The 15,622-nt window shown below is 43.5% G+C and overlaps 1 protein-coding gene across 2 annotated transcripts; it reads left to right on the forward strand.

Moving 5' to 3' along the window:
* Positions 1-87: 87 nt before the first annotated feature.
* lrsam1 (leucine rich repeat and sterile alpha motif containing 1) lies at positions 88-15,441 on the forward strand. Of its 2 annotated transcripts, XM_018732782.2 has the most exons (25): positions 88-305; positions 784-1,000; positions 1,767-1,823; positions 2,166-2,210; positions 2,375-2,452; positions 4,450-4,518; positions 4,604-4,688; positions 5,993-6,114; positions 6,367-6,457; positions 7,210-7,319; positions 7,631-7,660; positions 7,760-7,882; positions 8,019-8,158; positions 8,892-8,936; positions 9,040-9,110; positions 9,221-9,320; positions 9,894-9,981; positions 10,493-10,567; positions 11,325-11,405; positions 11,945-12,040; positions 12,207-12,305; positions 12,732-12,863; positions 13,021-13,096; positions 13,607-13,779; positions 14,011-15,441. In XM_018732782.2, the coding sequence occupies exons 2-25, from the start codon at positions 929-931 to the stop codon at positions 14,131-14,133; spliced, it is 2,181 nt and encodes a 726-aa protein (XP_018588298.1). In that variant the 5' UTR covers positions 88-305; positions 784-928; the 3' UTR covers positions 14,134-15,441. The 2 variants fall into 2 exon arrangements, with proteins under 2 accessions (XP_018588298.1, XP_018588297.1); XM_018732781.1 differs by lacking the exons at positions 88-305; positions 784-1,000 and adding an exon at positions 1,047-1,205.
* The last annotated feature ends 181 nt before the right edge of the window (positions 15,442-15,622 follow it).

Consider the following 15,622-nt stretch of genomic DNA (forward strand, 5'->3'; position numbering starts at 1 on the left):
AATATCGCGAGAGTAAGGCGGCCATATTTTTGAGGTCAACGACTCGTAGGTGACGGCCGCAGATTGCCGGCCATGATGAGTGTGGCAGCGGTTTTCCGGTCTACGGAACAGGACTTATCATATCGCGGTGTTAGAACGCCTCTGAAAGCGCAATGTGAGTGTGGAGACGAAGTGCCTCACATTTCCACTTTCTTTTTGATCAAAGTGGTCACGAATGAAATAGTTTACCTGTACGCTATCTTACTGTGCGACCGTTAGTGAAGCCTGGTTATCCATTCGGTCTCGCAAAACTGTCCGGCCGAGAGGTACGTGACGTGACTACAAAACAATAACAAACAAAGTAGCCACTGACACACGGTTCAGTTTCTTTCGGTCACTACTAGACGAGACGAGGTGGCTGTCTGATTTTCTCGTTGCTCTCACCCACCCGTCTATACTCTGACTTTAGACTTTAGTACAGTGCTGCACCGAAGGTTACTCGTAGGTAGTGCATAACATAAAAAAACACGTGAGACTCGAGTCGAGCGCACTGCACTCTACTGGCAGCGTTCAGCTGCTTGTCACGTATGATATGTGTCTTGTACAATGCATGGGCTGTTTCTGCCCTTTGGATCCTTCTCCATTTGTTTACAATCAAACAAAGGATGTTTAACATAAACAACCTCGTTTATATGCTGTGTGTATTCATATTGGATTAGAGTTTCCACATGCCAGTTACTCTTTACTTACTTCTAGTATCTAGGTGTGTGATTTTAAAAATATATGTTCATTTCTCTTCTGCAGGGGGACACATCCATTCTCTTCTAGGTTGCTCCACCCAGTTGCGTCAAACTAAGTGCCCCTGGGGTTTCAAGCACCAGGGGGGCGGGTACAGGAGGGCCGTGTGCCTCTCGAGAGCTGTGACCAGTGATTGACAGGCGTACCCAGGATGCCTCTGTTCTTCAAAAAGAGCAAACCCAGCGATGAGTCCCAGAAGCGGCTGGAGTACCAGCTGTGCCTGGTGCAGTTACTGTTATTACTATCGATAAGGTGCCGGTTTTAATTGAAAGCGTGTTTCAGGTGGACCCGTTTGAGCAGCTTGCATGGTGTGCCTTTCTCAGTGGTCCAACAGCAGGACCCATCCTGGGGAGTTCAATATTCAAACTTCTACTGACTGTAGTTTTCCCCCAAACAGTGTAGTTTATTCTGTGGAATCCCCCAGTCAGGTGGGTGATCTTCATAAGAGGCTCAGTTTACCGTTAGTTCTTGCAGATGAAAAGTAATGAGTTTGCAAACCTACAGAGCTGCACCTAAAACACACTAAAACACCAAAATGAAGAGACTGCAAACAATAACTTGATTACACCAGCATATTTGATCATATTTGTGATGGCTGTTATTACATAGTAAACTTATTTGCATTTTGAAACATTACAGCTAATGTACCATAGCGTTTCAGATTTGGAATATGGTAAAAATGGCCCATATAACAGGAAAAAAATACCTCTATATAGAGTCAAAGGCTGAGTGTCTGAATCAAATGATGCCTATTTTGTTATATCCTATTATTGTTATGCTAGATCCTGTTTTGAGGCAGATGACCGAATATACATTTGCAATATGTTTATATAGCTGATGCTTTTGTCCAAAGCAACTTAAAATGTGGAGAAAAGCATCAGCTAAACAAATAAATGTAAATGTTGAAATGGTATAATACAATTCCATATGCTGTTATATTGGACTGAGAATTGAAATATGTTTTATTCTTTCTTGTCTCATTTTTCCAGGCCAAGGAAGCTGGTGCTGATGATATCTTGGACATATCAACCTGTGAGCTCACAGAGGTGAGCAGGAAATATATTTAAGACCCCGACTAGGATTTTAGTTTTTTTTACATATTCATAGGATACATACATGAAGCAAAGATTATTGAAATTAACAGCAAAATTGAGTGGCGGAAAGTGAGTAAGAATATACAGTGAAAATGTATATTAACTACTAAATTTGATTTGGTGTACTTTTCAGTTTTGAGGTCAGGTTCTCAAAATTGTCAAAAATTGTAAGTTAGATATTTGGGTTTTATTTAATCAGTGTTGTTTTGTGTTATTCACTCATTGTTGCTGTCACAGTAACTCTGAGATTCTATGTAATGTATGTAACTTAATGTATTTTTTGCCCCCTCCAAGGTCCCCCCCACTGCCCTGTCCATTTGTAAGGTCCTGCAGAAAAAGGTGAGACTACCTGTTTGGGGGAGGTGAGAGGAAGTGGGAGAAAGTGCGCAGAAGTGGGTCATTTTGAGTGATGGGTCTTGGGTTAGATTGTCAGGGTTGGAGAGAACAGTGGAAAATTGGGATGAAACTTCAAGTTCTTCTTTTGCTGTTTCCCACAAATGTAGGTTTTCATTGTTCATGGAAACAAGCTGAGGACTCTCCTGCCGAAAGGATGCTCCATCACTTCACTGGTGACATTGAAGGTTAGTGGGAAGATGGAAAAACTTGTCGTATAGCCTGGTCACTTTTTTGTCACAGTAACATTTTGTAAGTCCCTGAATTTATTTTTTAACACATTTTCTCGGAGGGAGTGGCATATATTATAGTTCCACGTACAGCTCAGTATTTTTACTGAGACAGTTTGAATGAAGCAGCTTTCTTAAAGGTTGAATGGCTGACACTTGACTGTTAGCCATTTTGCATTCTTCCATAAAAGTCAAGCCCCATATGTGAAGGAGCCCTTGACCTCTGACTTTGTTGTTTTGCCCCTCTTCTTGATTATCACAGGTTTTTAAATTTTTGTATTGGGAATAAGAATATTTACAGGCAAACAGGAGTAATAGCAACAGTTATCAAAATCTGTTTTTAACACATAATATAAAATAACAGGTTCATATCACAGCAATAGCATCAGGATTAATCACACACACATACACACTGGCTGAAGCCGCTTGTCCTAAGCAGGGTCGTGGCGAGCCGGAGCTTAACCCGCCAACACAGGGCATAAGGCTGGAGGGGGAGGGGACACACCCAGGAGGGGATGCCAGTCCATCACAAGGCACCCTAAGTGATACTCAAACCCCAGACCTGCCAGAGAGCAGGACCCGGCCAAACCCACTGCGCCACCGCACCCCCTCTTATGAATTACAGTCTATTCAAAAATAAGAGGAAAAAAGAACAGAAATTGATCAATTAAAAGTAAACAAAAAAGAATATATAATTATCCCATAATGTTTAATATGTGGGGGTGCGGTGGCGCAGTGGGTTGGACCGCAGTTCTGCTCTCCGGTGGGTCTGGGGTTCGAGTCCCGCTTGGGGTGCCTTGCGACGGACTGGCGTCCCGTCCTGGGTGTTTCCCCTCCAGCCTTACGCCCTGTGTTGCCGGGTTAGGCTCCGGTTCCCCGTGACCCTGTATGGGACAAGCGGTTCTGAAAATGTGTGTGTGTGTTTAATATGTAAGACTATGTAGAAATACATATACACTGGTACTTGGAAGTTTGTGAACACACTTAATTTTCTCTATTTCTGATCGAAAACATAATCAGATTTTTATTCAGGAGCCGATTGGAAGAATATTCTGGGGACAAGTGAGACCAAAATAGAACTTTGGCTTATATGAATATGCCAATGTATGTGATATGCCAATGTAAATATGAATAGGCTTGAATGAGAAGTGCTATGTTTGGCAAAAGGCAAGCACTGCATTCCAGCAAAAGAACCTTATCCCCTCTGTGAAACGTGGTGGTGGCAGTATCATGGTTTGTGTCAGCTTTGCTGCCTTTGGACCAGGACGGCTTGTCAGTATTTAAGGAACTACGAATTCTGAATTTTACCAGCAAATTGCACAGGAAAATCTCATGTTATCAGTCTGTGAACTGAAACTCAGGAGAAAGTGGGAAGGACCTGAAGCGGGCATTTCATGTGAGAAAGCCCACCAACATCGCTGAGCTGAAACTGTTCTGTAAGGAGGAATGGGCTGTAGTTCTTCCAAGCCGATGTGCAGGACTGATCAGCAGTTACCAAAATGTTTAATTGCAATTATATTTGCGCAAGGGGGTCACATACTGTTGCTACACACAGATATGTAACATTGTATCATTTCCCTCAAATAAATTAACAAGTTCAATTTTTTTGTCTCATTCGTTTAATTGGGTTCCCTTTATATAGCTTCAGAATTTGTGTAAAACTCTGATCATGTTTTACAGCACATTTATGCAGAAATGGAAGAAATTCTAAAGGGTTCACAAACTTTCAAGCACCATGTGCATATATAAATGTATTTATATGTATGCTTGTAAATATTCCCATCTATTAAGGGGTGGCAGAGACTTCCCTTATACCTGCTTATATAAAGCTAATTTCTTTACGAAAGCAACACAGTTTTGAGATAGAATTGCTGAATTTTTGTTTATGTACATAAAATGTTCAATATATTCAAGATGTTTTTATTCTTGTAGTACATAATGTCTGATTATAACAGGTTTTGGATCTCCATGAAAACAATCTCACATCACTTCCTGAAGACATTGGCCAGCTAAAGGCACTGCAGGTCAGCATATCAATGTAGGGAAAATCCAGATTACACCAGAGTATATTTGTACTGTATGTGCATATGTTTTCTTGGTCTTTCTTAGGTTCTCAATGCTGAAAAGAACCAGATAAAGGCACTACCAGAAACCATTGGAGATCTCCACCTTCTGCAGACCCTTAATGTGAAAGGTATATGTTGGGGGATGTAGTCTTGGAGAATGATCTTAGATGACATGTTGTACTAGTTGTCAACTCTGGGTAATCATTTCAACTTATCAAAACAAAATATTGTAGCTTCTCATCTTGCAAACACAGCTGGGACAGGAAGGCTCTTTGTAACTCTTTGTAAACATTTTGTTCAGAAGTCTTACATTGGCTGTAAATCGCAATCCACAAAAGCTTAATAACATAGATATACCTTCATTTATTTAAATTTTATGTTTGAGAAAAATCTCAAATATATTTGCACGAAGGGAAGATTGGCCTGCTTTGTTGCCTGGAATCTGTCACCAGTTAGTCATGCATTGAATGACAGGTTTTTAGTGTTCTTGGTGTTGTTGTTTATAGTTTTGGTTTTTCGGTTTTGCTTTTTGATGGATCCTTCTTATTCTTCTCATTTCCACTTCACTGGTCACTTGTTATTTATGCTGTTTTTGGTAACATGACACTGTATTACCAGGGTTTCATCATGACATGAGTTTTCCATGTAAGGTTACCACCTGGGAGATCATTATAATTACAAGTAGGAGGATTTAAATGTTCTTAAAGTGAATAATTGTCTGCTTAATGGTGCATTCATAGCTTAAAAAGGACTGAGTTTATCTTGTTTTAGCTTCAACAGTAAAAATACTGTCTTGCCATTTTAATGGAAAGGATTCTCATTTGTATTCTCTTTTAATTTGTAGAGTCTTTCTGCAGCACATCTTCATAAAATATTCCCAGACCTCTTATAAGTTTTTCCGGTAAATGTGTGGTTATCGCAACAGCTGAATAAATTGTCAGTAGGTCTGTGGGATTATTTTTATTAACTTTGGAAGATAAACTTGGGTTTTTTGGATTTTCTTCAAGCTGTATGAAAACCCATACTAACTACTTGTGACCCTTTGCTTTTGAATTTATTATGTACTTGAATATATTTGTATATTTAGAGATTTTTGTTCAAACAAAATTTAGAAAATAAATTAAATTAGAAAGGTAAATGGAAGAACATATCTTTGAAAATTTATATAGTGAAAATCATCTTGAGCCAGGTGTTCTAGCAAGATACTGTAGATACTATGAATACCTTAGTTTACACACTTGGTGTGGCGTGATTTGACTTTAAGTGCTTGGGATGAGCAAAAATCATTAACAATTGAAAATTCTGAATTCTTGGAAAAGATCCATTTTGTATTATTTTAATTATTTCTGGAAATGTATTATTTTTTCTTATATTTTATTGTGTCTTTATTAATTATGTTTATTTGTTCTTCTTTTTGTGTGCGCTTGTGTAGGGAACCACCTCAGCAAGTTGCCATCCTCGCTAGGCCGCTTATGCAGCCTGCGTACTCTGGATATCAGTGAGAACCAGGTGAAAGAGCTCCCCTTGGCCATGGCCAACATTAGAACCCTGGAGGTGAGTCTGAGTGTTGTGGAAGGCGGAGCAGTCGAGAATGAGGTAGGGCCAAAACTACTAATGAAAAATATTAAAATGACAGCACTGACATTGTTTTGGTGAAGCGTTGCAGCGTTGATCCACTTAAGAGTCTTACCAAATTGAGTTTATTCTCACATTACTTATCACTTGTGGTTAGACCGTGGCAGACAAATTGTGTCAAAACAAAGTTGCTTACTATACTTTTGTTTGTCATGCCTGTTTGTTGGCCAGTGTCTGACACTGGATGCCACCCAGATGACCTTCCCACCTGCCTCTGTGTGTGCTGGAGGCACCGAGGTCATCCAGCGCTTTCTCTGCTCCGGTGAGGGGATGAGCATCAAGTTCTGCTTCTTGGGAGACTACATAGAGCAGGCCCTGAAAAGGAAGCTCTGCATGTTTTTTTTATACTGTACTTTTATTTAGTGAGCAGATTCTGTAAGTCCAAACAGCTTACTTTTCCATCTTGATATATTTTATATCTATTTTCTTGGGAACATAGAATGTAAAGTAACAAGGAGTGTAACATAAGGATCTTTTGCTCCTACATCTTCAATAACTGCTTGTTCAGTGCAAGCTCCTGGTTGTCTAGAGTCTATTTCAGAATCATAGGGCCTGAGACAGGGTACACTTTGGACAGGACACCAGTCCGTCACAGGACAATCACACACACTCATTCACATACACTTACAGTTAAGGCAGTTTAGAGTCACCAGTTTTACCTGAAACACGTGTCTTCGGACTGTGGGAGGAAACCAGGGCACTCGAAGGAGACCCACATCAGCAAAGGGAGAACATGTAAGCTATGCACAGACTGACCAGGAATCAAAACTATGTACAAGAGCTAACAGACCAAGAAATGTGTGGCACCAGCACTACCCGCTGTGCTACCATGCAATGTCCTATATACACACAGTCTGAAAATTAGGGAGTGCATCAAGTTTATTTTATAATTTATAACTTTGCTACATGTGCTTTGTTTTACATATTCCTTGTTATTAAATAAGACCTGTTTCACATTGTATTCTGTCCTTGTGTGTGCACTAATGCAGTAATTCCTGTTTCCTGTGTTTGCAGAACTAGGTGTGGAGTACTGTCCTCCCTCGCAGTACCTGCTGCCAGTGTTGGAGCGCGATGGAGGGCCAGTGGAGGCAGACTGCGTGGATGGGGAGCAGGAGGCCTGGCAGGTGGGCTGCCCACCATCTCCAAATGAGGCAGAGGTTAAGTGGCAGCAGGCATATTAGTGTTCAGGTCGCAGGTTTGAATCAAACCTCCTGCTGTAATCCTCCTGAGCAAGGAATTCACTGTGAATTACTCTATTAAAAGTTACCCGGATGTATAAATGAATAAATCACTGAAAGTAGCTTAACATTGTAAGGCACTTTAGAGAAAACGTTGAGATAAATTAATAAATGTAAATGTAAGAAGCCCTTCCTGCACGTGGCCCTGCATCAACAGTGCTGAGTAAACCTGCTATTGCTCCTCTCTTTGTCCATAGAATAAATTCCTGGACTACGCAAAGAGAAAGGTAAGGATTTTTTTTTTGCTCTTCCCAGTGGTGCCAACCTGCTCCTACGCATGTATTTCCTGCTGTAGCCCATCTCTAACGACACGTTTCCTCCCTCAGGAGCAGAAGCAGCAAGAGAAGCTAGAGTTTGAGCGACGCCTGGATGAGGAACAGAGGGAGCACACGCAGCTGTTCCTCCTCAACCACTCCCGGAAGGAGGATATTCTCCAGTCTGTCAAACAGGTGAGCGCGGTAGAGCCCCCCTACCCTCCTTGGACCTGTACAATCACCACATACCCAAACCTGTAACCAAAAATCCTGTAGTGAGAGTGAAGTGTGCTAACTGCTGCACCAACTGTTGGCTGGCTGGTCTTCCCAGGAACAGGAACGACTGGAGCAGGGCGTGATGCAGCAGCAAAAAGTCATGGAGCTGGAGAGGCAGCGTCTGCTGGACCAGATGAAGCTAACAGAGATGAGCATCTCTAGCCGCATTTCCCATCTGCTCCTGGAGAACAAGAGGTGTGTCCTTTGTGTGTATGTATGTGTGTATGTCTGTGTTTGTGTGTCTTGTAGGAACCTGCTGTAAGGAGGAACATACCATAATGCTGTTTTTAAAAGTGAACTAAAATCGAGCCACAGGTTGCATAGTGGTTAGTGATGCTGCCTTGCAGTATAAATGTTTTTGGGATTTGGTTCAAATCCCACTCCTGCTGCAGAACCCTTGATCGAGGCACTTATGATGAACTGATACAGTAAAAATTACCCAGCTATATTAAAGGACAAGTCATTATAAGTTTGCCTTTCTAACGGAATAAGTTGCCTTGGGCAAAGATGTCAGTTACATCAGTTACATACCGTTGGTTCTTGGTTTTTGCTCTGATGTGGTAGAATGAGCTCCCTCTGTCCATCCGAGCTGCTGAATCTCTTTCAACATTAAAGAAGGATCTCAAACCCGTCTCTTCCAGACCTATTTTTCTCCTGATCTCCTGACAGCTATATAAATGAGTCCAACACCATCTGCTATGATTATCTGTGTATTTGCTATCTGAGTGTCACTTCTGTAGGCAGCTGCTTAACACACAAGCTGTCCACCAATAATCCTGTGTTTGTGTCTGTAGCTCTTCTTCTGTTCTCAATGCCCTCCTATTTACTCAAAATGTTGTTTTAGAGAAGGGTGCTTATTAAATGAATGTGTAAATGTTGATGTGTTGTGTGTTCCTGCTGAACCTCACCAGCTGTCTCTGTGTTTCAGGCAGAAGAAAAGTGCAGAGTTCCTGCAGGCCCTGGAAGAGGACCGGTGAGTGAGAACAGCGTGGGGCAGCATGGGATAGCATGCAGGGAGAGCAGGAGACATACGGGCGCTTTCAGGCCCTGATGACTCCCTCTCTCCATTTCCACAGCATTCACCTAGAGCAGCTGACCTCCATCACGCAGGAGGAGGCCAATTCGCTGCGGAAGAGGGAGGTGGCTGGTGAGCTCATACATCCCACTGTGTCTTTTGATGATGCAAATGAGCGGCATGCTTGTGAAACAGGCTTAATGGATTTGTGTGTCCCGCCTGATCCGCCACCACCTATGTAGCTGCCATGCAGAAGATGCTGTCAGAGAGCTACTCGCTGCGTTTGCTGCAGGAGGCCAGCGAGACACGTAGGAACAACCTGGTGACGGAGACCTGCCGGAGGTTCGTGGGTCTCACTGAATTGATGCTAATAGGCTAGTTGTAGCTAACTGGACAGTGAATTAAGAATTACATGTACATTTATTCACTTAGCAGACATGTTTCTCCAAAGCAATGTACAGATCAGAATAAATTAAAGTGCATGTCACCAGCACACTTAGAGACACAGATGCAGAGACACCATTCTTAAAGTGCAGGCATTCCAATGCATTAAAAATTGTGTTATAAAATAGCTGTATATAGAATTGAGAGTGAGATTCTTCTGACAGATAATGTAGTGAAAGGTTATATCAGGAGAGAAGTGGGTCTGAAAGATGTGCTTTGAGACTCTTGAACACTGACGGGGATTCAGCAACTCTGAGGGTCTGAGGTAGATCATTCTGAATTGATTGGTGCTAAACTGTTTAGCCTGTGTTTGACAAGATGCAATATGGAGCACAAGACATGTGTAAAGCAGTAGGTCAAATAAGTGGGGCTGTTTTGGAGGGTTAATCCGCTGAAGAGAAATGCTTCAATAATATATTCAGTTTTATTTTTTTTTATTTATTTGGTTATGTCTGTCATCCTGTTCTGTAGCCTGGAGAGTCTGGATAAGAAATTTGATCAGGTTCTGTCTCTGCAGCAGCTGGACAAAAGCAAAGCAATCGCCCAGATCCTGCAGGAGGTGAGAACTTGCAGAAATAATGGGGACTGTTAGCATATTTAACACTGAGTGCAGGTCAGGGACAGACATGACCTGAAAAGTCCATTTGTGGGTTTTATATGTACAGTTATTCATTTAGCTGACGCTTTTCTCTAAAGTGACTTTTAGAGATTTACCCACTCATACAGCTAGGTCATTTTTATTGTACTGGTTCAGGATAAGTACCTTAGTCAAGGGTACTATAGGAGGAGATGGGATTTGAACCTGGAACCTCTGAGATGGACTAAACCATGACAGATGCATCAAACACCCTAGATAAGACATAAATTCACTGCAGGGCTAAATATTTATTATATATTAAATTACAAATATAATGTATTTGCTTTCATTTTGTACTTTAGCATCCTATTAATATGATATCTTTTACATCAGTGAAAATGTAATTTGAACCTGGAACCTCTGAGATGGACTGAACCAGGGATTGTCCCTGAGTGTCAATGAAAGCTCCTACACTTTGTCTCCTCATTCACAGGAGGAAATGCAGAAAGCAGCGTTCGAGGCCCTGCAGCTGCAGAAGGACAGCGTGCACGGCTTCATCCGGAACCAGGTGGGTGTGTTGGCCCCGCCCCCTACAACTGGAGGTGGGGCCTGAGAGTCCACATTCCAAATGTGTCATCGGAAAGGTTTTATGCCATTTATATTTGTTGTATGTCCTGAAACTTTGGCTGATTTTGTTATCAAGGAGGGTGGGGGGGACCCACATGGGCCATGGGCCATGCTCATCCTCCAGTCCCCACCGGGGTGGGCAGAATTATCATCATCTTCTTGACACACACCAGTCGTCTTCAGTGTGTTTTTTTTTTTTTTTTTTTTTTGATTTACCCCTATCTTCATGCGCCTTGTCTTTGTGGCAGTCAGCCGGTCCCTGCAGCTCTTCATCCCTCTCAGCCAATGAGTTTTCTGTAGAAGATGACACTTTACTGGCTAAGCACATTTACACATACAAGGAATTTGATGTGTTGGATGTCAGGCACATTTAACATACAGAACAATATTAAAGTAATAGTGTAAGTCTAAGGTAACAAACACTATAAATACTGCACATATGGTACAGTTGTTTCAGGGGTGTGAATGAGCATATCTAATATGCATGAGAATAGAAGAAAAAATATTTGGGGAATTAAATATAAAAGCATACATTACCCAGGAGGCCCCTGGGCATCTGGCGCTACGTGCAGTGAATGTCTCTGTAACACAACAGATACGTTAGGCACATGGCGCATCAAACACCAACACCAGCTGCCCCTTTTGAGCCCTTGTGTGAGAGCAGCAGCGGTTCACTCCTTGTGTTCTCATGTTTCTAGATTAGGCTAATAGAAGCTGAGTTAAGGCAGCTGACTAGACTGGAGGTAAAGAGGCGGGATCTGGATGCTGAGAATCTGCAGGTACGTCTCAGGGGGCGGGGGACCGAGGACCAATAACAGTGAATCTCTTTGGACTGGATGCTAACTGCATGACTTACCTGTGTTTTTCTGTGTGTTATGTACAGTCCTGGGTGGCAGGTTTGTAGATGTTCATGGGTGTAGGCTGATCCTCAGAAATACAGACCACTCATGACAGTGGCACCTTGCATGGTTAAGGTTTTTGGGGGCATACAACACACTGCTGTAGCTGCCCTCCACAGTGCCTTCTCACATACGGTGTACTTCTGCAGACCACAGCGGTTACTTTTTGAATAAATCAGAATACTTACCTATGTCCCACATTTTGTTTGCGATTCCCTGCTCAGCTTGGCCTTGGTTTGTTTTTATGCATCAGCTCCTCTCACTACCCCATTGAACTCACCCTCCCTTCAAATACGAAGGCACCTTCATCCCATCCCTTGCCGTCACCTCAGTTTCAGTGGGAGTAGCAAAGAAAGGAGATGTCACTCTGCTCACGTATTAGGACTAATGTGGGCATGTGTGCGTAACTGTCGATGCAGGGTCTTCTGTCTGAGCAGCGCTCTGCCCTCACTGACATGCTGCAACAGTTGCTCAAGCAGAAGGACCAGAGGGAGCAGGAACTTCGCCAAATCCTGGTGAGCCCAGATGCCTCTGTTTTATACTCGAAATTCCTGGATACTCCTGTCACCAGAGTCTCAGCTGATGACAAGATTCTAGAGAGAATGTCTTCGGAACCTGGTTCAAAGGATGCCCCTCCAAAGAGCACTGATTTTCAAACCTTCAAACCTTCCTCTTTGGCAGGGCGAGATGGAGCAGAAGAGCGACTCGAATCTGCAGAACTACTGGATGATTCAGTACCAGAGGCTTCTGGATGCCAAGCCCCTGTCCCTGCGCATGCAGGTAGGGCCCGCAATTTGGCCTCATCATGGCACACACGCCTCACACTGTACATTGAAACAGTGCAATGAAAGGTAATGCAGGTGGTGGAGAAACATGCTGTTTTACCAGCTCCCAACAGAGGGCAGTACTGTGCCAAAGCTACTTTTTCATTCACTTTCAGTAAACACATTTTCCTTGGCAGCACTGGTCATGTGACCCACCCAGTACTTAATAATCAGAGGTGACAACAGCAGTCTTCAAGCTCCAGAACCCCTAATTTGTCTTCACATTGCCACCTCCTTTTGTGACCCTCAGTGCATGTGTCCCCCAGCCTGCCCTTCTCCTTTGGTTAATGGACAGATATGTTTCTGGCGCTGAATGCTCTGTGTGACTGAATGCGTGAGAGAGACCCAGCAAACTCCCTCATTGTCCTCTTCTCACCCCCAGGAGGCTGGAGTGGAGAAGGAACTGGTGTCTCTGCTGTGTAAACTGTCTGCTCAGCACTACCTGCCTGTAGTCGCTCATCACCGTGTCACTGCAGAGTCTCTGCGTCACATGACCCAGAGCGATCTCAGCAAGGTGCTCACTCACCTCTTAACATTTGTTAATACATACATGTTTATCTGTGCGTTTACCATCCTGCTGCCTGTGGTCCTTTGAGCGCGACAGTCCTGGCCGATGTCTGGACGTGTGTGTGTATGTATATCGTGTGTATATCTGTCATTTGTGCCCACAGCTGGGAATCAGTGAAGTTGGGATTCAGAAGGCGCTTCTCAACTGGGCCAAAGAAAAGACAGTTACTCCCACTAAAGGTACCCAGTGAGCCATCTTCCAATATGACCATGTCACTCATTTGTTCTCTCAGCCAGAATTTAGACATGATGTCTGTCACCAGAAGAAGCAAGAGAGATTTGGAACAAGCTTATTTTTCGCAGATAGATGCACGGTAGATGGATGGATGCAGCATGGATGATGTCACCATGAGTAACTGAATATTAGAGCACTTGCTCAGGATTACAGCAGCATTTCCTTTTGCTTCCTCGAATTTCGTACCTCTTACTGATGTTTTTAGATGGCTATACCACCCTTACTGAGAGTGACCTCCCCACAGAGCCCCTCACAGTTTACATTTTCCTGCAGTTTTGTTTCTGCACTGAGCTGCACTGTAAAACATTGATCCACAGTGGAGCAGAACTTGTTTCAGATGCTCCCCCTTATGAGTAGGACAGCTACTGGCCACCAGCTTTATTGTGTGTGTGTGCTGGGATGCCGCATGCAGCAGCCGTGTGGTCCCATTCTATTCTGTTTCCCTTTTCCAACAGTGGTCCAGCTGGAGGAGGAGGAGGAGGAGGCGGCGGCCGGCCCACTTGTCCCCAGCGCTCCCTGTGTGCCCACCTCTCCACCGTACTCACCTGTCCTGGGAGTTGTTCCTTCCGCACCCAGTCTGGAAGAGAGGCCTGGGAGTTCAGAGTGTGTGGTGTGCATGGAGAAGGAGGTATGAGAGGCGGGACTCATTCACAATGAATTACTTCCACAGCTATCCTTGTTATTTAAAGAGCTGCCATTGAGAGTATAAGCAAACTGCTAACTGGACAGCTTCAGCATTGACAGCTGGAAATTGATCTTTGCTGTTGAAATGACCTGATGACTTGTTTTTGTGTCCAAATGAATTAATGGTGATCTTTTGCATGTTGATGACTAACCCCCCTCTGTCTCTCATCCCCAGTCCCAGGTGATCTTCTTGCCCTGTGGCCACGTGTGTTGCTGCCAGGTCTGCAGTGATGCCCTGCAGACCTGTCCCCTGTGCCGGAGCCATATCTCCCAGCGTGTCCGCATCTACCACCCTTAGAGAATGCTCTGAGGTGGCAGCCTCTCCCTGTGCTGCCTTCTTACTCTGGCCCTGGTGCCTGAGCTACTTTTCCCACTGTTTTCTATTGTGACAGCACTAGGGGGCACCACACAGCCAACTCCCCCTGTTGCCCCATCACTTATTTCACCAGTAGATCCACCCAACTACTGTACTACATGTCCATTTTTAGATTTGCCAAGAAATATCAGTAAAGCAGTGAGACATCATCCTCCAGTGTCACTGAACTCACCGAATGACCTGAAGGGCTTTGTCATTTCACTCCAATTTTACCCCGCTCTCCCTACATGCCTTACGTGTGTGACCTTACCCCACTGCTCCCACCCATTGTCATCCCCTCATCAGCTTGCAGCCTGCCTCTTCCAGCTCACCCACTGCTGGTCTCCTCAGTGAAGTGCTCTTATTCTGCCAGTGGCTCACTTGTGCAAGGGCTAGAGTGGCTCCTCAGTGCTGCGCCAATACCCAGCTGGGAAACATTTTAAAAAGGGTTTTAGAAATAGTAACAAGTTAATTAAATATGAAATGAATGGACTATTGAGATGGTTTGAGTACTGTATTTTGGGAAGTGCTACTGAATCTCGTACCCAATCTCCACCTTGCTATTCACACACCACCTGAATCCCGAGTGCCCATGACAGCATCTGACCTGCATGTCCCCACAGTATTTTTTCCTGTAGTAGAAGTGCTCTTTGACATTCCCAAATACTAGTATCTGTCACAGTAAAACATATATAGCATGCTTTTGTATTTCGCATTGCAAGTCCTTTGTCGTAGAAACACATTTTCTAACCTTGCTGATTTATCCCAGTGCCCTGCTGACCCTTCGCTCAAGGCTCTAAAATCATTCCCTGCCTTTTACTGTGAGCGTTGTGTGTCCATTTACCCCCCCGGCTGCATCCATCTCTGTTCGCAAAGAATGCATGTGTGTATCAGTCTTCCTCCTGTAAGATTTATTTTGTTACTATAGATTTTTGTACATGCCTTAAACTTATTTGCACTTGGTATAGGACAGAGTTACATACCTTGGAGCTGTATGTATGCATGTGTTGTGGGAGTTTTACATCAGTTGTACACTAGTACTTTTTCAGAAGCTGCTGGCAATCACCTAGTCCTGCACCTCCTGCTTTTCCCTCTCCCATCATTGTTTATTTGAACCAGGAACATCTGGTACCCATGTGTAAACATCTGCCTGCCTGGAAGGTTATGTGATGCGTGCCACTCTTCAGCATCGCACCTGCTCTAAGTGAATGTTAAACCTATGCAAATAAACTGGCTCAGACCTTCTGTGGACCCTGGGCTGAGTTTGTGTTCCTTCCTACATGTAGCAGGGATAAGAGGTAAAATTATCCATTCATGAGAATTTGTTAATGTGAACATATGGCAGTTTAGCCTACAGATACAGATGGGAACAGTATATTGAAATATTAAAAATCCTTTTACTGATCCTGCCACCCACAGGAGACCCAGCAGT

The sequence above is a fragment of the Scleropages formosus genome, chromosome 6 (genome assembly GCF_900964775.1).
Source record: "Scleropages formosus chromosome 6, fSclFor1.1, whole genome shotgun sequence".
In the NCBI taxonomy this organism is placed as follows: Eukaryota; Metazoa; Chordata; class Actinopteri; order Osteoglossiformes; family Osteoglossidae; genus Scleropages; species Scleropages formosus.

Coding starts and splice junctions, on each gene's coding strand:
- lrsam1 (XM_018732781.1), top strand. CDS start 1,083: ATGGTGTGCCTTTCTCAGTGGTCCAACAGCAGGACCCATCCTGGGGAG. Junction 7,883..8,018: donor TTCTCCAGTCTGTCAAACAG/GTGAGCGCGGTA, acceptor TGGTCTTCCCAG/GAACAGGAACGACTGGAGCA. Junction 13,097..13,606: donor GACAGTTACTCCCACTAAAG/GTACCCAGTGAG, acceptor CTTTTCCAACAG/TGGTCCAGCTGGAGGAGGAG.